The 26,828-nt window shown below is 41.6% G+C and overlaps 1 protein-coding gene across 5 annotated transcripts in view; it reads left to right on the forward strand.

Moving 5' to 3' along the window:
- Positions 1-26,828, forward strand: part of LOC132822429 (nuclear receptor subfamily 2 group C member 2-like) — a 198,593-nt gene that overhangs the window by 32,949 nt on the left and 138,816 nt on the right. For all 5 annotated transcript variants that reach the window (XM_060835809.1, XM_060835811.1, XM_060835810.1 and 2 more), the window contains 3 exons: positions 2,821-2,957; positions 13,960-14,196; positions 22,239-22,335. In XM_060835809.1, the coding sequence (XP_060691792.1) occupies positions 2,895-2,957; positions 13,960-14,196; positions 22,239-22,335 (397 nt within the window). In that variant the 5' untranslated portion in view covers positions 2,821-2,894. The remainder of the gene's footprint in view (positions 1-2,820; positions 2,958-13,959; positions 14,197-22,238; positions 22,336-26,828) is intronic.

Raw genomic sequence — 26,828 nt, forward strand, 5'->3', positions numbered from 1 at the left:
GAGGGGGAACATTACTGTCTGGTAATTGTTGCGCTGTGTCCATTCACCCATTGTTGTAGTGTCTGCACGGTCTTTCCAATATACCTTACTTTGGGATGTCCTTGCCTGAAGCGTAGGAGGTAACCAACATTGGCCAAGTCACATGAATATCTGCCATGTACGTGGAGTTCCCACATGTGATAGTAGTATCCATGTTGATCATCTAGCACGTCTTGTAGAGGTTGCCATGGCATGGTTATGTGGTGTTGTGGTCGATGTCCTGAAGGCTGTATAATTTGCTGCGAATGATGGTCTGTTTGGCCGTTGTGAAGGTGAGGAGTGGAGGTATAGGGATGATCTAGGTGAGATGATCATTGTCATGGATGGCATGTTGAAGGCTGCAAAGAATGTTGCATAGTTTCCCGCTCCGCTATCATCATAGCACCCACCATGTACATGGCAGATAATCATGTGACTCAGCCAAAGTTGTCTACCTCGTACGCTGCAGGCAAGAATGCCCTGAGGCATGGTGTATTGGTGAGACCACGCAGTTGCTCCCAACAAAGGATGAATGGACATCGTGCAATAATTGCCAGACAGGAATGTACCCTCCAGCATCTGTAGAATGACTAACTGTCATCAAGCACAGCAACTTTGGAATACCAGTTAGTGAATCTTCATAGCTTTGTTTTTTAATCAATTCTTGCTTGGAGCTATAAGCTGTGAGTTGAGAATTGAAGGTGATATTTGGATTGTGAGCAGCAAACAAAAAAAGCGAACAAACAAACTAATATTTATGAAGCAGATCTGAAAGTTAACTGCAGGTAAACCCTTGTTCAAGTAACACTATAGACCTTTTAAATTGGAGAGGTATGATGCTGAGACACATGGCAGTGATTGGATTATTAACTGGGCCCTCACATGGAGACCAATGTCAACTCTTCTAAAAAAGAGAAACACAAATTTGAATGGATTTTGACTTTTTTTTGTCAGAAGGTTTGAGGCTGCCAGAGCTACAGGAAAGAGATGATTGCTCTCTGGTTAACCTCCTGTAGGAGGAGGATTAGGCAATTTGGCTTCTCCTGCCTGTTCCACTATTTGATACGATAATGGCTAATCTCATCTCCACCTCAAATCCACTATACTGCCCACGCTCCATAACTTTTCCAACCAATACTAATTAAAAATATTACCTCCTCAAATTTACTCAATTTCCCAGCATCCACTGCACTCTGGTGTGGTGAATACCACAGATTCTTAACCTCTTGAGAGAAGTACTTTTTCCTCATCTCTGCATTAACTCTGCTATCCCTTATTCTAAATCAATGACCACTTATTCTATATTACCTAACATGAGGAACCATCCTTTCCATGTCTACCTTGTCAATTCCCTTTAGCATCTTAGATCCCTTAATTAGACCTCCTCTCATTCTTTTAAACTCCAGAGAGTGTTGGCATAAACTGCTCAATCTGGCTTTCTAAGACAAAGTCCTCATCCCTGGAATCCATCTAGTGAACCTCTTCTGACCTGCCTCCCTTACAGCTACATCCTGCCTAAAGTAAGGTGACCAAAACTCCAGTGCGGTCTCACTTATGCCTTGTACAGCTGCAGTAGCATTTCCCTACTCTTATACTCTATCCCTTGAGCAACAAATGCCAGAATTCCATTTGTCTTTCTTATTACCTGTTGTATCTGGGTACTAAACAAAAAAAAACTTAAGATCTACAGAGGATGGAAATCTAAAACAAAAACAGAAACTGCGGGATAAACTCTGGAGCGAAACCAGAGTCAACATTTTGGATCCAATGACCCTTCAGAACTGATTGTAGCTAGGAAAAGGTGGTGTATGTACAAGACAATTATTCTGCCACTGTTCATTGCATTGTCCCACCTATTTCCGAGTAATCTGCAAATTTGGCTATCATGCTTTCTATTCCTGAATCCAAGTCATCAATATAGATTATAAATGGCTGGCGCCCAAGTGCCAAAATCTGTGGCACCAGACTAATTACATTGTGCCAGCCAGAAAAAGATCCATTTATCCCGATTTTTTACTTTCTGTTGGTTAGCCAGTCCACTTTCTAAGCTAATAAGTTACCCCTAACTCATCTGCCTTTTCTGTAGTACCTTATTAAATGCCTTCTGGAAGTCCAGATGTACTGTATCTATAGGATCCCCAGTATTCACATCTTCAAATAACTTTAGTGAATTAGTTTAATGTGATTTACTTTTCATATAATCCATAGTCAGCATGATTTTATTTTGACTTTCCGAATGTCCTGTTATTACTTCCTTAGTAACAAGTTCCCAGTGACATGTAATTTAACTGTTCTGTAGTTTTCTCTTTTCTGCCTGTTTGAATAAGGGTGTTATCTCAGCATTTTTGCAATCAACTGGAAACCTATATGCACCCAGGGAATTTTGGAATATTATTACCAGTGAATGCACAATGTTTGCTAGCAGTGAACTGATATTACCTTATTTTTCTCTTTAATTTTTTCTGTAACCATATCTGCCTGTCTGTTTACATCAGAATGAGGTTACAATCAAAGAAGATTAGCTTGTTTAACCTTTCTCTGTTAAAGCTACTGTATTCATAATTGTTAATTCTTTGTTTAAGGTATAAACTTGGTGTCTGGTATTGATTATTCACGACGTCTGGTTAAGAACCATTGGGGTCAGTTTTTGGTTTCACTAATGTTTTAATTTTACTGTGTTGTGAATACAGAGATAGGGAGGCAAATTTGATTTAACTGTCTGTCTTTGTGTCGTAACACAATGTTTGTCTAGTGCACATCAGCCTTTTAATTATGTGTTCACTTTGAATTATTCTATTCTAGGCCACACATGTTCATGTCCATGTCACTAGAGCACTAGTGCAGTGTTTCAGGCCACGCTGCCAGAATCATCGGTGATGACTCAGAAAATCCAGATAATCTCCACAGACTCTCCTGTTTCCTCCCCTCAAAGGATTCAAGTAAGTGGAAGTGTATGTGTGCCATGCTACGTAACCAACATTGGCTATATTTGTTGCTAATAAGTTAACAGAATTGTGTTTAAAAAGAGGGTTCTTCCTGGGAAGCGTGTTCAAAAATCGAGTTGAAATTTGAATAATTTCTTTGCATTTCCTAGCATTCCTTTACCGTATGTCTGACCCAGTTCCCTGTCTGTCCTGCCACCTGTCTATTTGCAAATGAGCCGGAGCCAAGGGATGTGTAGGTAATTTCTAATCAACCTGCTCATAAATGTAATTACACACCTCTGAAATAGATGGGACATAACTCTGTGTCTCCTGGCTCAGAAGTAGGGATGCTACCACTGCACCACAAGAACTCCCTACAAATTGCATCCACTTCCCCCAACAAGTGAAGACCAGGAGAAAGTGAGGACTGCAGATGCTGGAGATTAGAGCTGAAAAATGTGTTGCTGGAAAAGCGCAGCAGGTCAGGCAGCATCCAAGGAGCAGGAGAATCGACGTTTCGGGCATAAGCCCTTCTTCAGGAATGCGGAAGGTGTGCCAAGCAGGCTAAGATAAAAGGTAGGGAGGAGGGACTTGGGGGAGGGGCATTGGGAATGCGGTAGGTGGAAGGAGGGAGGTTAAGGTGAAGGTGATAGGCCGGAGGTGGGGTGGGGGCGGAGAGGTCAGGAAGAAGTTAGCAGGTCAAGAAGGCGGTGCTGAGTCCGAGGGTTGGGACTGAGATAAGGTGGTGGGAGGGGAAATGAGGAAACTGGAGGAATCTGCATTCATCCCCAATGGTTGGAGGGTTCCTAGGCGGAAGATGAGGCGCTCTTCCTCCAGGCGTTGTGTTGCCATGGTCTGGTGATGGAGGAGGCCAAGGACTTGCATGTCCTTGGCAGAGTGGGAGGGGGAGTTAAAGTGTTCAGCCACGGGGCGGTTGGGTTGGTTGGTGTGGGTGTCCCAGAGGTGTTCTCTGAAATGTTCCGCAAGTAGGCAGCCTATCTCCCCAATGGAGAGGAGGCCACATCGGGTGCAGCGGATGCTGAAAATGATGTGTGTGGAGGTGCAGGTGAATTTGTGACGGATATGGAAGGATCCCTTGGAGGGAAGTAAGGGGGGGGAGTGGGCGCAAGTTTTGCATTTCTTGCAATTGCAGGGGAAGGTGCCAGGAGTGGAGGTTGGGTTGGTGGGGGAGTGCGGACCTGACGAGGGAGTCGCGGAGGGAGTGGTCTTTCCCGGAATGCTGATAGGGGAGGGGAGGGAAATCTATCCTTGGTGGTGGGGTCTGTTTGGAGGTGGCGGAAATGACGAAGGATGATACGATGTATCTGGAGGTTGGTGGGGTGGTTGGTGAGGACCAGTGGTGTTCTGTCCTGGTGGTGATTGGAGGGGTGTGGTTCAAGGGCGGAGGAGTGGGAAGTGGAGGAGATGCGGTGGAGAGCATCGTCGACCACGTCTGAGGGGAAATTGCGGTCTTTGAAGAAGGAGGCCATCTGGGTTGTTTGGTATTGCAATTGGTCCTCCTGGGAGCAGATGCGGCAGAGGCGAAGAAATTGAGACTATGAGATGGCGTTTTTACAGGAGGCGGTGTGGGAGGGGGTGCAATCGAGGTAGCTGTGGGAGTCTGTCAGTTTACAGTAAATGTAGTAAAAGTGAAGACAGCACGCCTTCAAACCGGAGACCTTTTGTACGTGAGGCAGATGAAACCCAATGCCAAGGACTAGTTAAGTTATATAACAACAGTTCATAATTATTTATCTGTGACGAGAGTCTATTTATGTGCAATAAATAATCATTTTTGTTGAGTGCAGAAACCTGTCCGTGTTTTCTGATAACCTGGGTCCTTAGGACTGGTAAATTGGAAACTTTCACATACTTTCTACAATCTTTAACTTTTGTGATTACTCCAGAAATAGTGGGTTCTGATTCCAGTGTGCCGCTCCAAGGAGGCCTAACACACGAGGAGAGTTAATGTTCCAGAATTCTGTCCCCTCCCACCTTAAACTTTGCTGAATACATTTGGTATGCTGGGGAACCATTGGTGAAGAGAAGCATCATTTATACCGTAGCAGACAGCATGTAATGTAGACACTTCATCTTATGATGAATATATAAACTCCTTTATTTTAAAAACGTTGACCGAGGGACATCAAAGCATTATAAAGCAGTCAATCTAATGAGGGCTTCAGGTATTTAGATTATTGGATACCTTCCCGGGCAGTGGGACCTGCATAAGAAGTACAGGATGTATCTAAACCAGAGAGGCACAAATTTCCTGGCAGGAACGTTTGCTAGAGCATTGGAGGGGATGGGAGCCAGAGCAGTAGATTAGAAAGTGAAATGACTGAGGAGGAGTTTGAGACTAATAGGAGCAGTCATCCTAAGAGAAAGAACAAATAGGGAGAGCTTACTGAACATGATGAGGCTAGCAGTCTAAGGTGCATTTGTTTTAATATAAATAATATGACAGTAAGGCAGAGTATGCTAGGTAGAGTTTTGATTAATATGTATAACTATGATATTGCAGCTATTACAAATCCTTGGTTGAGAGGCACGAGGCTTAACAGTTTCGGGATTAAGATGTCTGAGGCAAGATAGAGAGGGTTGTAAAGGCAGTGGGGAGTTACATTAGTGATTAGGGAGAATATCACAGCTATACTGAGGAAGGACCCGCTTGGATGGCTTGCCTACTGAGGCCACATGGGTACAGCTCAGGAGTAAGAAGGGTGTAATCACTCTCATGGAAATTGTATTTTTTTAAATTCATTCGTGGATTGAGAGCTTCAGTTAGGCGAGCATTTATTGCGCATCCCTAAAAGGACACTTAAAAGTCAATTGTATTGTTATGGATCTGGAGTCACATGTAGGCCAGACCAGTAAGGATGGCAGTTTCCTTTCCTGAAGGATGGGTTTTTCTGACAATTGACAATGGACTCATGGCAATCATTAGACTCTTACTGTCGTTTGTTTTTTGTTGAATTCAAATTCGAATTCGGGTCCCCAGAACATTCCTGGGTCTTTGGATTAACTGTTCAATGATAATACGGCTAGGCCATCACTTCCTCTTCAAGTACAGGTCTCTTAACAGCCAGCAGGAGTTACAGGATCAGATGTGTGGACAGATTGTTTGTTTATATTTTTTGACAACCATAGGGTTATTGTAGTGGGTGATTTTTAACTTCCTTATATTGCTTGAAACTCTTTGTGGATGAGGGAGTTTGTGAGATGAATCCAGGAAGGTTTCTTGAAGCAATGTACAAATAATCCAACTGCAGAAGGGGCTATAGTGACCTGGTATTAGGGAATGGCCCGTTTCAGTGGGGGAGCATTTCAGGAACAATGACCATAATTCTGTAACTTTTAAGTCACTTGTGGATAAGGACAAGAGTAGTCCTCGAGTGAAAATACTAAATTGAGGAAAGGCTAACTACCACAATATTAGGCAGGAATTGGCAATGTAGATTGAAGGTAGCCGTTTGAGGGTAAATCCACCTTTTGGCATGTAAAAACCTTTTAAAGAGCAATTGATTAGACTCAGGACGAGCATGTTCCTGTGAAAATGAAGGATAAGAATGACAAGATCCAGGAACCTTGGATGGCGAGAAATTGTGAGCTCCATCAAAAAGAAAAATAGAGGTTTACATAAGATTTAGGAAACTGAAAACTGACAGATGCCTGTAAGATTATGAAGAAAGCAGGAAAGAAATCAAACAAGGAGTTAGGGAGGCTAAAAGATGCCATGGAATGTCCTCAGCAAACAGGATTAAGGAGAATCTCGAGGTATTTTGTACGTATGGAAGGAGCCACATGGTCACTATGGTAAAGGATAGGTCTTTTACTAGTCCAAAGACTACGGAGAGAATTTATGCATGGAACTGGAGGAAGTGGGTCAGGTCCTAACTTTGCCTTGATACTCACAAAAGGAGGACATAATAATGGATGGGGAATCTGGAGAGGAGTACGCTGGTATTCTAGGGCATGTTGATATTAAAAAAAATGAGGTTTTGTTTGGTATTTTGAAAAGCATTTAGGTAGACAAGTCCACAGGACCTGTTGGGATCTATCCCAAAATACTGAGGGAGGTGAGGAAGGAAATTGCTGAGGCCCAGTACAAAATCTTTGTATCCTCTTCAGTTGAAGGAGAGGTCTCAGAGGAAAATAGCCAATGTTCCTGTTTTTAAGAAGGGCAGCAGCGGTAATCAGGGAAATTGCAGGCTAGTGAGCCTTATGTCTGTGGGAGGAAAATTATTGGAGAAGATTTTTAAGGACAAGATATATTCACATTTCAAAAACATATGGGCTTTGGTGTGCAGCAAGTCATGTCTCATATACTTGATTTGAGCTTTTTGAGGAAGTGACAAGAGGGTAGTGCAATACATGATGATTATGTGGAGTTTAGCAAAGCTTTTCACCTGGATCTACGGTGAGATGGTAAAATGGGAAGATGGATAGAGAACCAACCGGCTTGATCATAGCAGACAGAGTGGTGATGTTTTTCTGACAACAGATCAATAACCTTGGTGTTGAGCTAGGATCAGTGTTGGGACCCCTGTTGTTCATAATAAATGTATAAATGATTTGGAGGAGAATGTAGTTGACCAGACTAGTAACTTCTTTGCAGGTGATACAAAGGCTGAGAAAACTGCAGACAGTGAGATGGATTGCCAGAGTATACAGCAGCATATAGATAGGGTGGAGATTTGGGCAGATAAATGGCAGATCAAATTTAATCTGGACAAATGTGAGGTGACTCATTTTGGAAATATACAGTAAATGGCAATTCCCTTTGAAGCATTAATATACAAAAGGATTTGGGTGTACAGGTCCACAGTTCCCTGAAAGTGGCAACACAAGTGGATAAGGCGGTCAAGAAGGCATATAGCACACTAGCCTTCATTGGTCGGGCCATAAAGTATAAAAATTGTCAAGTCACGTTCCACTTGTAACGAACTTAACTTGGGTCACATTTGGAATATTCCGTGCAGTTCTGTTTGCTAAACAACAATAAGGATGTGGAGGTTTTGCAGATGGTACAGAAATGGTTTACCAGATTGTTGCTTATGGTCACTTTGAGAGAGAGGTGCCTTTGCTGAGCTAAGAGATTGTGATAGCACATGTGTATGTGACTAGTTGATAGGTGCAGAGAGTGCTGAGATTTGATAATATATAGCAATCGGTTTGTGATTGTGTTTTAATGTTAAGAGATTTAATTAATATTTAATAATTGTGTTACTGGAGCAGAATTTCAATAGATTTGGGGCCAGATTAAGATAATGGAGGCTCGGGTTTTTTATTAGTTTTTGTTTAGTGTTCACTGTTAGTGTTAGTAAATTGTTGCTTTATCAGTGGTAATCAGGGGTTTTCTTTCACTCTCACACTTTTAGTAGATTGTGAGGTGAGCTTTTCTGGGGTGTTGGTTTTAATTAGCAAGAAGATAGAAGTTTGCAAAATTGACAGGCATAGCTAGACAGGCCTTTTTCCCATGATAGAAATATCTGTTACTAGGGGGTGTAGTTCTATGGTAAAAGGGGGAAGGTTTGAAGGAGATGTGAGAGGCATGTTTTTTTACACAGAGGGTGCCAAGTTTTTGGAATACATTCCTGGAGGAATTGGTAGATGCATATACATTGGCAGTATTTTTAAGAGGCAGATACCTGACAGATATGTTAATAGACAGGGAATAGAGGGATATGACTGTGTAGAGCCAAAATGTTCTTAGTTCAGAAAAGCAATACGTGTCAGCGCAGCCTTGATGGGCAGAAGAGCTATTCGTGTGCTATACTGTTCTTTGTCCATTGTGTTTGGGAAATTACTCGTCTTTAACTAAGACCAGGATGATTGGATACTTTGACAGTTTTCAGATGATCAGAGAGACTCGGCATGGATATATCAAGAATAAATCATACCTGATGAATTGGACTGTATTGTTTGAAGATGTTAATTATTTGGATTTCCAGAAAACAATTATAAAGTCCCTGATAACATACCATTGACTAAAGTTGAAGCTATGGAATTCCATTTAGCCCATGGCAAAATATTAACCTGATTATGACTAAAATTAAAAAAAAATATTCAATAGCTCAAGTAGCATTTGTGAAGAGAGGAACAGAGCTTTTCAGGTGTTGAGGTAGATTGTTACAAAACAATCTCAGGGAACTCAAGTATAGGTTAACGATTGCTTATTTTGCCAATGCATTGAGAAAGCACCATTCTAGAGATAACTGAAGTAGAGTTCAACAAGCATTCTCATGTATTTATACATGGTAAGTATTGCAGACAGTGCATTACTTGAATTCTGAAATCATCTGTATATTCAAATCTGGCGGGTTTGCTTGGTATCCCTCTATCCTTCCAGGTGTCACCCTAGTCCTCCCCAGAACCTGTGTTTCTCCTCACAGCTATGAGATCTGCATAGTTTTGCCTGATGTTGCTTTATTCAGTGCGCAACATCCCAGCTTCAGAAAAACTTGAAGGTTAGTTCAGACATGCCACACTTTTGCAGGATTGTGTGTGTCTGCCACATCACTAAACTTTTCTTGAATAGAAATAGATGTTCTCCATACCATACCCAATATTTCCCCTTCCATCAGAAGTGGGAAAAGAAGGGTTGAAACTAATTTAATGTAAGTACATAAAGAGAGGAGTTTGAAGTGGAAAAGAATTAAACTGGAAACTCTGATAGAGTAGAAGACAAGAGAGATTAAATGACAAAAGCAATGATATTGCAATAAGGAGGCATGAAGTCATAATGAGACAAGTTAAAAAGTCTAAAGATGTGTTCAGTAGAGATACAAATAATGAAATTAAAAATCAGTGCCAACAGCTGGCATCCCAAAACAGATGTTAAACATTGGAGCAAAAATTGTTCTTAAACTGTTGAACTCCATGTTGAGTCTGGGAGCTTGCAAAGTGCCTGATCGAAGGATGAAGATGTATACCTTGAGCTGATGTTGAGCTTTGCAGGAAACATTTATTCTAGGAGCCGTCAGGCTCAACATCATTGTGGTTGCTCCTCTAACCCAAAGCGATATTGCTGCTTTCTCCTCATGCCCCTTGATATCAAAACATTATCAATCTTTTTCTTGAATACACTCAGTAATTTGGCCTCCACAGCATTCTGTGGCAGAAAATTCTACAGATTTGAGTTAAAGGAATCTTTCATAATTTTATTCCTAAATGATTGACACCACATCCTGAGACTGGTTCTAGACTGTCTCCAAAAAGGAAAAACAGCGTTGTATCTCATCTCATCTGTCCAACCCTGTTAGAATTATATATATTTCAATCAGACACTTTCCCACCTTGTAAACTCTAGTGAGTACAAGCCCCATTGAACCATCGTTTACTCATTGGACAGTTCTTCTCTTGGTATCCGCTTAGTGAATCTTTTTGCAGTCTCTCTATGCTAAGTATATCCTTTGTTAAGTGGGGAGACCAAAGTTGCGCACACAGGTCCAGCTGTGAACTCACCTAGGCCCTGTATGATTTCAAAAAGACAACCCTACTTCTGAACAGAAATTCTCAGTATGGTATAGGAGGCCTAGGGTTGAGCATTTAAAATGGAAATGGAGCAGACAGTTAAAGTGACAGGCAGCTGGAAGCTTGGAATCTTGCTTGTGACCTCAATGGAACAAATTATTTCTGGTGTCTTAGGATCCTAAGTGAAGTAGCTATGCAGATAAGAGATGCATTGTTCACAATTTTCCAAAAATCATTGTGTTCTGGAGAGGCACTGAAGGATTGGAAAACTTCCAATGTGGCACCGCTGTACAAAGAGATAGACGAAAAAGCAGGTAACCAAAGGCTATAACCCTAACATCTATTGTTGGGAAAATGTTGAAATCAATTATTGAGCAAGTGATAGCACATTTGGAAAATTATAATCTAATCGAGCAGAGTGAGCTTTATGAAAGGAAAATCATATCTGGCAAATTTATTGAATGTTTTGTGGGACGTTTCCTCTAGAATGGATATCGGGCAGCTAGTAGATATGTTGCATTTGGAGTTCCAAAAGGCGTTTGACAAGGTACCAACACAAAAGGTAGAAGAAAAGAGCCCATGGTGTTGGTGGTAGCATAATGCCACTGATAGAGAATTAACTTGTGGACAGGAAACAGCAACTGAGGAGCTTTCCCAGTGAGGATTCGCAGGGATCAATGTCAGGGCCACAACTGTTTACAATATGCATTAATGACTTGACAGAAGGATATGAATGTACTGTAGCCAAATTTACAGACAACAGAAAGAATAGGTAGAAAGGCAAGTCGCAAGAGGGATATACACAGTTTACAGAGAGGTATTATAAAATTGGCCAAAAAGTTGGCAAATGGAAAAGAACATGGGAAAATTTTTAAATTGTTCATTTTAGAACATAGAATAAAATAATATAATTTTATTTAAATGGAGGAAAGCTGCAACGTAAAGGGACTTGGGGGTATTTGTGCACAAAACACTGACAGCTAGCACACAGGTACTTGCTGAGATATTTGTATTATCGATAGCCATTGGGGAGATGCTGAAGGTTGACTAACGCGATTTAAGAACAATGGGAAGTAATTGCTGGAGATCACAGCAGGTCAGGCAGCATTCCGGGAAAGAGCAAGCCTATTGTTTCAAGACTAGATGACTCTTCATCAGGGCTGTTGTGAAGGCTGGAGGGGTAGCACTTTTGCAATAGTTGGAGGTGTTGTGGAGTATAGAGTGCTGGGAGAGAAAGGATGTTGATAGTTCAGATTAAGTGATCGGAATGTGATTCACTGGAGCGCTGCAGCATGCCGAAACAAGTGGGCATGCGAGCAAGGTGCTGTGTTAAAATGATCGGCTGCAGGAAGTTCAGGGTCGTGCCTGTGCATAGACCAGAGGTATTTTGCAAAGCAGTCACTAGGTCTGCATTTGGTTTCTTCAATGCACAGTAGTCCCCTTGGGTGCAGCGCATACAATACACTAGATTGGAGGAGGTGCAGGTGAAGTGCTGCTTCATCTGGAAAGAATGTTTAGGCCCTTGCATGGTGAGCAGGGAGAAATTGAAGGAGTTGCACCTTCTGTGGTTACATTGGAAAGGTGCCATGGGAAATGGGTCTTCCAGGTAGCGAGACTGTGGGTCTGAAAAAAAAAGCAGACGGATCCAACACACCACGCTTCTATGGATTACCCAAAATTCACAAATCAGGAGCCCCCCTGAGATCCACAGTCTTGCTACCTGGAACACCAACTTACAGATTGGCCAAGGAACTACACCAAAGACTAAAACACTTAGTAGAAGACTCACTCCACTCCATCCACTCCACCCAAGAATTCCTGAAGACACTAAGTTAGAAGACGATGAAATAATGGTCTCCTTTGATGTAACAGCCCTATTTACATCAATCAGCATTAACCTGACCAAGGAAACACTGACTACACTATTAAAAGACCCAATGACACACACACCAAACACCACTAACTTCACCAGCAAGGACAGTGTCGCCAAGCTAGTGGACCTATGCCTTACCGCACACTTCACCTTCAACAACAAAGCCTGCAGATAAACCAATGGAACACCCATGGAATCTCCAATATCAGGATTCCTAGCAGAGGCAGTAATGCAAAGACTTGAACAAACTGTTCTGCCAACCATCCAACCCAAACTTTGGGCCCGTGACATGAATGACACCTTTGCCATCACTAAACAAAACAAATGAGAGGAAACCTTTAAGAGCATCAGTAATATCTTCACTGGCATAAAATTCACTAAAGAGGAGGAAAACAACAACAAACTGCCGTTCCTAGATGTCACGGTAGAGCGAACAGCTAATGGGCAACTTCAAACCATTGTCTACAGGAAAACAACACACACGGACCAAATATTGAACTACAGAAGCAATCACCCTAACATCCACAAACAAAGCTGCATCAGAACATTATTTCAACGAGCTAACACACACTGCAGCACAGAGGAACTATGCAGAGCAGAGGAAAATCACCTATACTGTGCATTCAAAAAGAATTGCTATGAATAGATTAGATTCCCTACAGTGTGGAAACAGGCCCTTCGGCCCAACAAGTCCACACCGACCCTCCGAAGAACAACCCACCCAGACCCGTTCCCCTGATTAATGCATCTAACACTACGGGCAAGTTAGCATCTCCAATTCACCTGACCTGCACACCTTTGGACTGTGGGAGGAAACTGGAGGAAACCCACGCCGACACTGGGAGAGTGTGCAATCTCCACACAGACAGTTGCCCGAGGCAAGACTTGAACCTAGGTCCCTGGTGCTGTGAGTGCTAACCACTGAGCCACCGTGCCACCCTAAATAGATTCCTGATCAGTAGGGGAAAAGGCAGGAAGGTGGATATGAGGGAAGTTGGACCTGCCATCATCCTGTTGAATGGTGAAGCAGGCTCATTAGGCCAAACAGCCACCTTCTGTTGTGTTTCTGTTTCTAATGCTCTTTTGTGACTGGGAGAGGCATCACTATGGAGAATGCACCAATTATGTGATGACTGACCCACATTTAAACGAGACAGAATGATTCAGATTGGTTAAGGTATTCTCCTGAGGAATGACCCAGGGAAAGGCTGTCACCCATTTTAAACAGTTGAAATAGTGCAAGATGAAAACCGTTAACAAACTTCCTCATTTCAGCAATATTCAAGTTTTGGTTGATGGTATAGCTTGATCCTTGGCCTAATTCAACATATGTCATTTGTTAAGAATAGATGCGGAGCATCATGTGAGAGTTCATTGTAGAGCAACCAAATGCTCTGAGCCCAAGTCAATTTGCATTCAGTTCCAGTTGAAGTTCCCGTCCTGGGGATGCTTGATAATTTTCTAACTGAGTAGAGCATCCAACACAAATCTCAGAAATGTAATCTGTCTCATATAAATGGCTGAAAAATGCTATTATACAAATAGCATAAAAATGCAACTTAGGGAAAGGTTTTGTTTAATTTCCAGATAGTAGTCTCCGACACTGACATTAAAACACAATTTTACGTGGTTCAGATTATAAAATAAATTATCAATGATGTTTTGCAGATTGTAACTGATGAACAAACAGGACAGAAGATTCAAATTGTTACGGCTTTAGACACAGCTGTAGCCTCCAAGCAGTTTATTTTGGCCAGTCCAGAAGGTAGAGGTGAAGCAAAGGTGATACTGGAAGAAGGAGACAGCCCAGTCCAAGGCAAACTTGTTCTGACAACACCTGAAAGCTCCAGTTCAAAACAGCTAATCCTTACCACTACAGATGGTACTGTACCTCAAAGATTTCAGGTAAATATTTATATTATGTATTGCTGTATTCTCCATTAGTCATGTGGGTCAGCAATTCATCTTGTGATAATATGAACGTTCAGTTAATTCCTGCTAATGAGACAAATATTAGATCTGATAAACAATCCGAAAATAAACCTGCCTGAGGAATAGAGGAGGACAATGGCAGATTTTGGAACTAGCACCCATAATGGGAAAAGGCTCATTTCAGGTAGAAAACTATATTTCTCATAAGCATGATGCAGAATAGCAGAAAGCAAAGTTACATTGTTGTTTGATTTTCTTCCAATGTTCTCAGAGTTTAAACAAGATGACCAGTGAAGGAAACAAGTGGATATTTGGACAGGGGTTGCAGCCTCACTGAAAAGGAAACAGGCTTTGAACTTTGCTTCTGACAAGAAGTGACAGTGCTAAGTATTTTGTGTGCAAAAGCTCTGTCAGTTGGATACTGATGAAGGTTTGGATTTGCTATAGAAATTCTTGAGTGAGAGGATAAGTAAGTTTGCATATGACACAGATTGATCTTGATTGACAATGAGAAGAAAGGCGTTAGGTGACAGTAGGACATAAATTGATTGGTCAGGTGAGCAAATCAGCAACCCTGATAAATGTGAAGTGATGCATTTTAGAAGAAGGAACAAGATAAAGGAGTACTCAGTGAATGGCAAGGCACTAGGAAGCTCAGAGGGATCTTCGGATGCTTGTCAGAGATCCTTGAAGGTGGCAGGACGTGGTATTAGGGTAATTACGAAGGCATGTGGGACACTTGCCCTTATCAGTGGTCGCATAGTTTGTAAGAGTAGGGGAATATATAAGAAGTTGGGAAAGATGCTGAACATTGTAGAATCATCGGCGAGCATCTTTACTTTTCATTTTTTAATAGAGGGAAGGTAGTAGGTGAAGCTCCTCAGAGAGGTTGGGCCTGATTGATAAAACTTAACCACTAAAATTACTGACTTTGTCTGACTGCTATTCAAGACAAAGGTAATTCACATCAGATTTCATCATTAATGGGAAATTGACTTTATTGCAGGCAAACATACTTTTCAGCGAATGGCAAACAGAAATTAATTACTTGTGATTATAATCTACAACCCTTTGAGGCCAGGATTATAAGCTACAGCCCTTTAACACCCCAAATGTGCACATGCATTCATGAATAAGAGAAACAAAATGAGATGGTTTCACAAAAGTTATGGTTGGACAAATACAGATTGGGAGAAACAAGGTCAGCAGTTCGAATATAGACCACAGTATGGAATAAAGTACCCCTGTGTGTTCTTTTGAATTTTTTTTTGTGTGATACTGACATGACGTTTTCCCTAGAGTGATGGTCAATCGTTGATTCGGTAATTGGTCTTAATGCAAGAGTTCTTTTCAGAGTCTACAATTTTGTCTTTCAGGCATGGTTAAGATGTTTCTTGTTTACATGCTTCTGGGTGTCTCCTTGTACATTGCAGTCTCAGGATTGTAGAAAACTGCAACTGGACCAATTCAAGGACTGTTTTTTGGCAGTTTTTCCTGGATTAGAAACTCCTGTTTGTATTGGTTCAAATGTCTGATGCCTTGAAAAAATTCCTAGTGAAACTAGCAGATATCTTAAAGCACTTTACAGCTAATCAAATACATTTTGAAGTGTAATGAATGTTCTAATAAAGAAAATGTGGAAACCAATTTGCATGTAGTTAAACTCCCATTAATACTGATGTGACATTGACCAGATGATTTTTTTCTCAGTAATTCTGCTGTGTTTGAAATAATATCACATAATCTTTTGTGTCCAGCTGACAAAATGGAAGATGGACGGAGCTCCCGTTTAACATTGCATCAAATGATGTCACTACGCAAAGTAGTGCAGTACGCCAAAGCACTGCAGCAGGCTTTTGAACTTGATTTTTGTGCGTGGCTTCTGGAGTGAGACTTGAACCCTGCTCTTCGTGGCTTGTACCATGTACTATGCCAAACCATGACTAGCCATATTAAAATTTGTGACATTCACTTTCCACCCAGTTGTGTCAAGTCTGCAGTTTTACTGCCAATGATAACTAGTGAAAGCACCCCAGGAGGTCCCAAAACTACTACAATGAAACAGTCACACTTTTTAGCCCTGACAAACTGCAGAAGACCTTCCCATTTCTACCAAACCTGTGTGCCTTTTCTTGGTCCTTCCAAAGTCACAAATTTCTCCATCAGTTACACTCCCTCAAGCCCCCTGGTTCTAGTTGGAGCATCTTTTACCTTTTAAACTGCTTCGAGTTAAGAGATGTCTGTAAAGATTTCCAATAATAATTAACAGTATTGTGAAATTAAATCCTCAAAACACCTTTAAAGGTTATAGAATGTATAAATAGTATATTGTCTCATCTGTGGTTATAAATCAGAGATCCTCATGTTTTTGCATTCTTTGCAGAAATAGACTCGTAATGGATAAGGGAGATCTACTATTGTCTGTCGACATATTTTCCTTGAACTATGTAGGGCACCTTTTCTTGAACATTGAACAAATTCAAACAATCACTTCACATTACACATTAAGGGGATATGGTGGCGTACTGGTAATGACACCAGTCTAATAAACCAGAAGCTCTTTTTAGAATACTTGAGATTTGAGTCCAGTCGCATATGGGCAGCTGATCTGTCAATTCAATTAATAAAAGAAAGCTGGAATTCAAAGCTAGTCTGATCTACATGTGACTCCAGAAACATAGTTGACCATCAACTGCTCTCTGAAATGCCCTAACAAAACATTCTATAAAGTCTAAAGAAAGGAATGAAACTGGATAGATCACCTGGTATTAATCCAGGCATCAGAAATTTCAGCAAACCCATGTCTGTCAACTCTGCAGAGTTCTCCGAGAAACAGTAAAATGGAGCAAAGGTAGACCATTAAGCCCGTTGTGCCGTTCGGTAAGATCATGGCTGATCCTCTATTTCAATGTCATACCCCCCACTTTATCCAAAAACATGTTTAGCCTGTAGAAATATCTCTTTCTTAAATATACAGAGGAACCTCGATTATCTGAACAACAAGGACGGGGAGTGTTTTGTTCAGATATTCGAATGCCGGGGAACACCGTTTAACCAAGCATCAGGACCTTGCAATCTTGTTTGGATAATCCGAAATTCGGATAATCGCCGTTTGAATAATCGAGGTTCCTCTGTATTCAGTAACTTGGCTTCCGTGGCCTTCTATGGTAGCAAGTTGCACAGGCTCACTGTCCTCCGAGTGAAGAAATTTCTGCTCGGCTCAGCTCAGCCTAAAATTACTAAACATATCTCAGACAATAACCCCTTGATCTGAACCCTTAGCCAGGAGCAACATCACCCCTGAATCCAGTCTGTGCAGGGCTATCAGAATATTCTATGTTTCAATGTGATCACCTCTCATTGGTCTAAACTCCAGGGAATATACACACGGTTGATCCACACTCCTCATATGACAATCCTGCCATCCCAGGAATTAGTCTGGTGAACCTTGGCTACACTCCGTCTATGAAAGATTTTCCTTACTCTGAAAGGAGACCAAAATTTCACAGAATACTCCACATGTGATCTCACAAAGAGCCTGTTCAGCTGCTTTAAGGCTTCTTGCTCCTGAACTCAAATCCTGTTGTAATGAAGGCAAATACCATTTGCTTTCCTGTTTTCTACAGCTTCATGTTTGCTTTCGATGACTGGTGTACAAGAGGATTTGGGACCCTTTATTATAGTAGATTAAGAAATGTTGATTACAATGTGCAGCCATTCTGTTTTCCCTATTGAAATGGACAACTTTACATTTATCCACATGATATTGCATCTGCCACCCATTTGTCTACGCATTTAACTTCTCCAAATCACCAGCTCTTAATTCCACCTAGCTTTGTGTCATCAGTAAACTTGGAAAGATTACATTTGATTTCCTAATCCAAATTGTTAATATATATTGTAAATAGGCCCAAGCATTGATCTTAGCAGTGCCCAAGTTGTCACATTCTGAAAATGGCCTTTATTAGAATTTATAGTCTAGAAAGAGGTCATTTGGCCCATTGTGTCTGTACCTGCTCCTGAAAAAATATCCAGCATGTTCCATTCTCCAGAACCCTCTAAATTCATCACTTCCAAATATTAGATTAGACTTACAGTGTGGAAACAGGCCCTTCGGCCCAACAAGTCCACACCGACCCGCCGAAGCGCAACCCACCCATACCCCTACATTTACCCCTTACCTAACACTACGGGCAATTTAGCTTGGCCAATTCACCTGACCCGCACATCTTTGGACTGTGGGAGGAAACCGGAGCACCCGGAGGAAACCCACGCAGACACGGGGAGAACGTGCAAACTCCACACAGTCAGTCGCCTGAGTCGGGAATTGAACCCGGGTCTACAGGCGCTGTGAGGCAGCAGTGCTAACCACTGTGCCACCGTGCCGCCCACAAATATATATCTAGCTGTCCCTTAAAAGCTTCCACCAGTCTCCCAGGCAGCGCATTCCAAATTCTAACAACTCTCTGAATTCTTCTCATCTCACTCCTGTCACTCTTTTTGACAATCTTGACATTTTGACCCCTATTTATTCTTACTGTCAGTTTCTTGGTTGCTAGCCATTTCTCAATCCATGCCAATCTATTGCCGTAAATTTCCCATCCCTTGATTTGCACACTCAGCTCTTATGTGGAACTTCATCAAACATTCTGAAGGTCCAAATAAACAAAATTCACAATTTTTTCTCATCTACTCTTCTAATTCCATACTCAAAAAATGTCCAGTTGGCTTGTTAAAGATGATTGCCTTTTCCCCAGTTGACTTTGTGTAATCCTATTATTATTTTCAATGTGTGTTGTTCTTATATCAGGCTGAAGGATTTGTTTCTATTTTGTATGACTCTATGATATCAGGGTAAACCATTTTTAGTTCTAAACCATAAGGTCTAAGAGCAGAATTAGGCCATTTAGCCCATCAAGTAAGCTCCACCATTCAATCATGTCCCATTCTCCTGTCTTCTCCCTACAAACTTTGACCTCCTTACTATTCGAGAACTTACCTATCTCTGTCTTAAAGATACTCAGTGACTTGGCCGCTAAAGCCTTGTGCGGCAATGAGTTCCACAGATTTCCACCCTCAGCCTGAAGAAATTCCTCCTCATTTCAGACCTAAAGGATCAGCCCTCATCCTGAGGTTGTGCCTTCAGGTCCTAGTCTCTCCTGTTAGTTAAAAACATCATCTCCGAGACCACTCTATCCAGTACTCTCAGTAGTCAGTCAGTTTCATTGAGACTCCCCACCCATATCCCCCTAATTTCCATGGAGTATGGACCCAGAGTCTTCAACCACCATTCATATGACATGCCCTTCATCCCAGAATCATTTTTGTGAGCCTTCTCTGGATCCCCTCCAAGGCCACCATATTCTTCCTTAAATACGGGGCACAAAACTGCTCACAATATTCCAAATATGGTCTGACCATAGCCTATACCAGTACATGCCTACTTTTGTATTCTAGCTCTTTGAACATAAATGATAACATTGCATTTGCCTTCCCAACTGTCAACTTAACCTGCATATTCACCTTAAAGGAATCCTAAACTAGGATTCCTAAGTCTGTTTGTGTTTCAGATTTCTGAAGCCTTTCCCTATTTATAAAATAGTCTACATGTCTATTTCTCCAACCAAAGTGCATAACCTCCCACTTTCTCACATTGTATTCCATCTACCGCTTTTTTGTCTAATCTCCCAAGTGCTTCTGCAGCCTCCCTGCTTCCCAACACTGCCTGCCCCTCCACGTATTTTTGTGTCAACTGCAAACTTAGTAACAATGTCATCAGTTCCTTTGTCCATATCGTTAATGTATAATACGAATAGTTGTGATCTCAATATTGACCTTCATGGAACTCCAGTAGTCCTCTATTCATGCCAGTACCTTGCTCCTTACACCATGGGTCTAGTCTTATTTGGCAATCTTCTGTGCAGCACCTTGTCAAAGACTTTCTGTAAATCCAGATAGGTCACTTCACTGGCTCTGCTTTGCAAACTTCCTTGAAGAATTCTAACAGATTTGTCAGGCATTACCTCCCTGTAACAATGCTGTGATCTGTCAGCCTTACTTTACCATGCACTTCCAAGTACTCTGCAATCTCATCCTGAATAATAAATGTTAAAATCTTTCTGATGACCGAGGTTAGGCTAACTAGCTGATAAATGCTTGTCTTCTGCCTCCGTCCCTTCTGAAACAGGAGTGTTTCATTATCATTTTCTTTGGAACCTTCCCAACTTCAGTGATTCCTGAAAGATCACCACCTCCACAATCTCCTCAGCTTACTCCCTTTTATAATTCTGAAATGTATTCCATTCGGTCCAGGTGATTTATTCTCCTTCAGACCTTTCAGCTTCTCCAGCATCTCCTCCTTAGTGATGGCCACTATCCTCACCTCTGCCTTTGATTCTCTTGAAGGAATGATATGCCATCATCTTCTCTGTTACAATTCTTCTCTTTCAGACTGTAAGAGATTTTCAGTAGTCTGTGCTAACCTTTTGATTTCTACATACATGTAGAAACTCTTATAGTCCATTAGTTAGACCACAATGTGAACGCTTGACCTAATGAAACATGTACTGGCACTGAGGTTAAATCAGAAGAGATTCACTGGGTTGATACTACGTATGGAGGGACATTCTTATGAGAAGAGGTTGTGTAGATTGGGCCTGTACTCCTTGACATATAGCAGAATGAGAGGCAATCTTATTAAAACACATACGTAAGGGATTTGATGCAATAGGATGTTGAGACTGGGTCATTAAGTATTTTCAAGGCTGGGATAGATAGATTTTTAATCAGTAAGGGAAAGTGGAGGATTATCAGATCAGCCATGATGTCATTGAATGGTGAAGCAGATGGGTTGAATGGCCAACTTCTGCTCCTATGTTTTATGGTCTTATGATCTTATGGAATTCTAAATTGCTTCCAATTCTCTAGTTTGCGACTTTTAATCCACTGAATGGGATTGTACCAAATGAAAAGGAAAGGTGATTATGGTTGTCAGAGGTCAGTTCCAGGACACCACTGCAGGAGAACCTTAGAACAGCATCCTCGGCCCATCCATCTTCAGCAACTGCATGGACAACTTTCTTTCCATCACAAGATCAGAAGTAGGGGTTAGAAGTGATGATTGCACGATATTCAGCATCATTCATTAAACACTGAAGCAATCTGTGTCTAAATGCAGTAATATCAACAATTTCCAGGTTTGGGTTAAGTGACAAGTACTAATTCACACGTCCTAGGCAATCACCATCTCTAATAAGACAGAATACAACTATCTCCTCTTGATATTCAATGGCATTGCCATCACCAAATCCCACACTGTCAGGGTTACCATTGACCAGAAACTGAACTGGATTAGCTGTATAAATATTGTGGCTACAAGAGCAGGTCAGAGACTAGGAAGTAACATGTGTATTGTCTTCTCAATGTCTGTACAAAAGACACAGGTCAGAAGTATGATGTACTACCCATTTTCCTGGATGAGTGCAGCTCTGATAAGACTTAAGAAGCTTAACATTTGATTGTAATTGGTGGAGTGCCAATTTTCTATCCCTCCAACACAGAGGCAATGTGTGCCATCTACAAACTGGACTGCAGCAAATCACCAAGGCTCCTTCAAAAGTGCCTTCCAAGCTTGTGACCAGTACACCTAGAATGGCAAGGACGACAGATACATGGGAAAATCAGTACCTGCAATTTCCCCTTCAAGTCCCACACCATTCTGACTTGAAAATGTATCCCTGTTCCTTGATTATCACTGGATCAAAATCCTGGATCTTCCTCCCTAACTACATCATGGGCATTCCCTACAACTGAAAAACTAAAAGTTGGAGAGGCAGTATACCACTCCTCCAGTGCATTTAGAGATGGACGTTAAATGGTGGGCAATCCAGTAAGTCCCAAGTGTCATGAATAGATAAAAAAGATTGAACTTTGAGTTATATCATGAGCGTATGATGCAGCAATCAGGCTTTGATGAATTGTCCTGGTGACTAATATTTTGACTTTTCTCTTTCCAGATTGTGACAGATGCGGTAGAACATCTGTTAATAAAAACAGAAGTACAGCGTTCACAGCCAGCCGAGAACTGTGTTGTGTGTGGAGACAAAGCATCAGGTAAATACTAATTCGAGAATAATTTGAATAAGGTCCTAGCCAAGGCATAGTAAGCTATGGACCAAGTGCAGGTAAGTGGGATTGGTTTAGTTTGCTGATTGGCATTGACTTAGTAGGCTGAAAGGCTTGATTCTATGCTGTATGACTCTGAGGTGACACAAAGCTTGAAAGTTTTTATTGATCTGTGGATTGTGGGTGTCACTGACTGGTTCAGCATTTATTGCTCATTCCTTACTGCCCTTGAGAAGGTTGTGGCGAGCTGCCTTCTTGAACTGCTGCAGTCCAGACTGGTAGGATATACGGCTACATGGCAGATTGCATTTAATACACAGAAGCATGAAGTGATTTATTTTGGTTAGAAGATTGGAAAAAAAAGCAATAGGAATAAAAGGTGCAAGAGAAGAGAGACTTGGGAATTTGGGTGCATAAATGATTAACAGTGGCAGGAAAGTTGAGAAAGTGCTTCACAAGTGACATGGGCTACTGAATTTTATAAATAAAGGTGTATAAGCAAGGAAGTTATGGTGAATCATTACAAAACATTGAACTGGCTTAAACTGAAGAATTATGTCTCGTTCTGGTTCCCCAGCTTTAGGTATTTAAGATGATGCAGAAAAGTTCGAGAAGACTGATTCTGAGGTTCAGTTATATGGATAACTTGGCAACACTGGAGCCAAGAGGTGGCTGAGAGGAGATTGGGCAGATATGTTCAAAATCATAAGCAGATTTTTAAAAATTAATTCTTGGGACATGGATGTTGCTGTCTGAGCCAGCATTTATTTCCCATTTCTATTGCCTTGGAAAGGTGGTGGTGAGCTGCCTTCTTGAACTGCTGCAAATGGTGTGGTGTAGGTAGACCTGCAGTACTCTTACGGGGGAGTTTGGGATTTTAACATAAACTGTCCAAGGAGCCTTGCTGAGTTGATGCAATGTATCTTGTAGATGGTTTACACTGTCACTATACTTTAGTGCTGGAGGAAATGAATGTTGAAGGTGTTAGATGAGATGGAAAATAAATGTTGTGCTTTGTCCCGAATGGTGTTAAGGTTCTTGATTGTTATTGGAGTTGCACCCATCCAGATAGGTGGAGAATATTCCATTATACTCTTGGCTTGCGCTTTGTCGTTAGTGGACTGGTCTTGAGGGTTCAGAAGATACATTACTTGCTGCACAGTTCCAACCTGCCCTTTTAGCCCAGCATTCATTTGACTGTTTTTATTCTCTTTCCATGTGAACGTGCAAGCGAGGAACAGGGGTAGAATCTGCTCCACTATTTAATATGATATGGCTCCATTAGATATCTTCCATCGCCTTTACCTTAAAAATATTCAAAGACACTGCGTTTACTACTTTTTAAGGAAAATATTCCAAAGACCCATGGTCCTCTAAGAGATGGAATTTATTCTCATCTTTGTTTTACATGGACGACGCTTAATTTTAATCTTTGACCCGGAATTCCAGATTCTTCCATGAGAGGAAACATCCTTTCCACATCCACTTTTCCATATCCATCCAATAACGACCCCTTAGGATCTTAAAGTTTTTAATAAGGTCACCCCAACTCTTCAAAACCTCAGTGTATATGAGCCTGTCCAAGCTTTCCTTTGAAGATAACCCTCTTGTATTTGTCCAGGAAAATCTTCTCTGAACGGCTTCCAATGCATTTCCATTTACAGAGTATTCCAGATGTGGTCGCCCAGCTCTCTCTAACAGAAGCATAGCATTGATAGTATTGTATTAATTTTCTCCTCAGCATTACTGTCTTAGAGATCTACAGTATAGTAAATGGTCCTTCAACCCATCAGACCTATGCTGGTCAAAAAAACCCCACCTTTCCCATTTTCCAGCATTTAGCCCATAGCCGACTCTTTGATCATCTTTGCCACCTCCTTGAAAAATTCAATTAAGTTAGTAAGGCATGACCTGCCTTGCACAAAGCCTTGCTGACTGTCCCTAATTAGGCCATGCTTTTCCAAATGTGCGTAAGTTCTATCCCTACAAATTCTCTCCAGTAGAATTCTTTCCCAACCACAGGTGTGAGACTCATCAGCCTATAGTTTCCGGGATTATCCCGATTTCCCTTCTTGAGCACAGGAACGACATTAATTATTTGCCGGAGCCAGGACTTCTCCAGTGCCTAGCGGGGATGCAAAGATATTAGTCAAGGCCCCAGCAATCTTCTCTCTTGTCTCTCTCAATAACCTGGGGTAGATACAATTGGGTCCTTGGGACTTATCCACTTTCGTGCTCTTCAAGAGACTCAATACTGCTTTTTTTCTTGACCTCAAAATGCTTCAGCATATTGGCCTGCTCCATACAAATCTTACTAATCTCTCTATCTTTCTGGGTGAATACCGACGCATGGTACTAATTTAGGATCTCGCCCACATCCTCTGCCTCTAAGCACAAGTTCCGTCCTTTTATCCTTCTCCCTAGTTATCCTCTTATTTTGAATCTATGCATGTATAGAATCTATGTATGTATAGAATGCCTTGGGATTCCCTTTAACCTTACTTGCCAAGGTCTTTTCCTAGTCCCTCCTTGATCTCCTAATTCCTGTTTGAGTCCTTTTCTTGCTTTCCTTATATCCCTCATGGGCCCTGTCCAAATTTAGCTTCCTAAACTTTAAGACGCTTCCTTTTCAGTTTTGACTAAATGAACCCCCATTATCATCCAAGGGTCCCTTACCTTGCAATCTTGACCTTCCTTCTAACTGGAACATGCTGGCCCTGAATTCTCATCACTCCCATGTGTCAAGTGTGGACTTGCCCAATTACAGCTCCTCTCAATGATCACTCCTTAGCTTCTCCTAATACTGATGTAATTTTCCCTCCCCCAATTTAGTACCTTCCCGTAAGGTTCTGACTTATCCTTACTCATGGCTATCTTAAAACTTGGGAGTTGTGATCACTGTTTCCAAAATGCTCTCCCACTGGAAGGCCAGTCAACTGACCTGGCTTATTAGCCTGTGCAAGATCCAGTATGGCCCCTCCTCTAGTTGGATTACTGTTTCAAGAAACCCTCTTGGATGCCCTTAACAAATTTTGCCCATCTAAGCCTCTTGCTCTAAGGGAATACCAGTCAACATTAGGAATGTTACCTAATATGATAACCCTGTTGTGATTGCATCTTTCCAACATATAACTATATATTTGCTTCTCAATGTCTTGATGGTTAATGTGGGGCCAATAATATAGTACTATCAGAGTAATTGGAATATTATGTGCAGTTCTGATCTCCTTCCTAACAGAAAGATGTTGTGAAACTTGAAAGGGTTCGGAAAAGATTTACAAGGATGTTGCCAGGGTTGGAGGATTTGAGCCATAGGGAAAGGTTGAATAGGCTAGGGCTGTTTTCCCTGGAGTGTTGGAGGGTGAGGGGTGACCTTATAAAGATTTAGAATACCATGAGGGGCATGGATAGAATAAATAGACAAAGTCTTGTCCTTGTGGTGGGGGAGTCCAGAACTAGAGGGCATAGGTTTAGAGTGAGAGGGGAAAGAAATAACAGAGACCTAAGAGGCAACTTCTTCACTCAGAAGATGGTAGGTGAATGGAATGAGCTGCTACAGGAAGTGGTGGAGGCTAGTACAATTGGAACATTTAAATGGCATGTGGATGGGTATATGAAATATGAAGGGTTTGGAGGGATATGGGCCAGGTGCTGGCGGGTGGGACTAGATTGGTTTGGGATATCTGGTCGGCATGGACGAGTTGGACCGAAGGGTCTGTTACTGTGCTGTACGTCGCAATGATTCTATGACGCTAATTGCACCCGTCTTATTTTTGAACTCTACTCATATTCTCTCAGCGGATGAGTCCTCCAATATGACCTCTCTGACTGCAGATGTGACATTCTCCCCAATTAGTAATGTCAACTTCTCCACCTCTTTGTTTTGGATGAGATACAGGAAGGTAAAAAAAGAACGAAAACCTGAAATGTTGAGGAGCTAGTCCTTCCTTCCGTCAACCAAGTTTTTGTAATGGCCACAACATATACTGATCCAGGTTCTAAGCTCATCTGCCTAACCTATAATACTCCTTATGTTGAAATAAACAAACTTCAGCCTATTAGTACCATCGTATTCATTTACTGTCTCTGCTTATCCATCCTTTCTGAGTTTCTGGTCTTAACATTGATCTTCCCCTCAATCCTTCCACTTGCTGACCTGCTGCTCTGGTTCCCAGTCTGCTGCCACTCTAGTTTAGTTTAAACCTTCCCGAGTATCGCTAGCAAACCTCCATGCGAGGATACCGCAGGTTCCCCTCCAGTTAAGGTGAAACCCATCCCTCTTGTACAGGTCACTCCCACCCAAGAAGAGATCTAATGATTTAAGAACCTGAAACCTTGCCTCTAGCACAAGCTCCTTGTTCCTCTTTCCACCTATGTCATTGGTACCAATGTGCACCCCGAATTCTGGCTGGTCACCCTCCTCCTTAAGAATTTCATGTTGAGGTCCTAACTAGCAAGTCTCCTACTATAGCTCACTTGTA

Source organism: Hemiscyllium ocellatum, chromosome 14 (assembly GCF_020745735.1).
Source record: "Hemiscyllium ocellatum isolate sHemOce1 chromosome 14, sHemOce1.pat.X.cur, whole genome shotgun sequence".
Classification (NCBI taxonomy): domain Eukaryota; kingdom Metazoa; phylum Chordata; class Chondrichthyes; order Orectolobiformes; family Hemiscylliidae; genus Hemiscyllium; species Hemiscyllium ocellatum.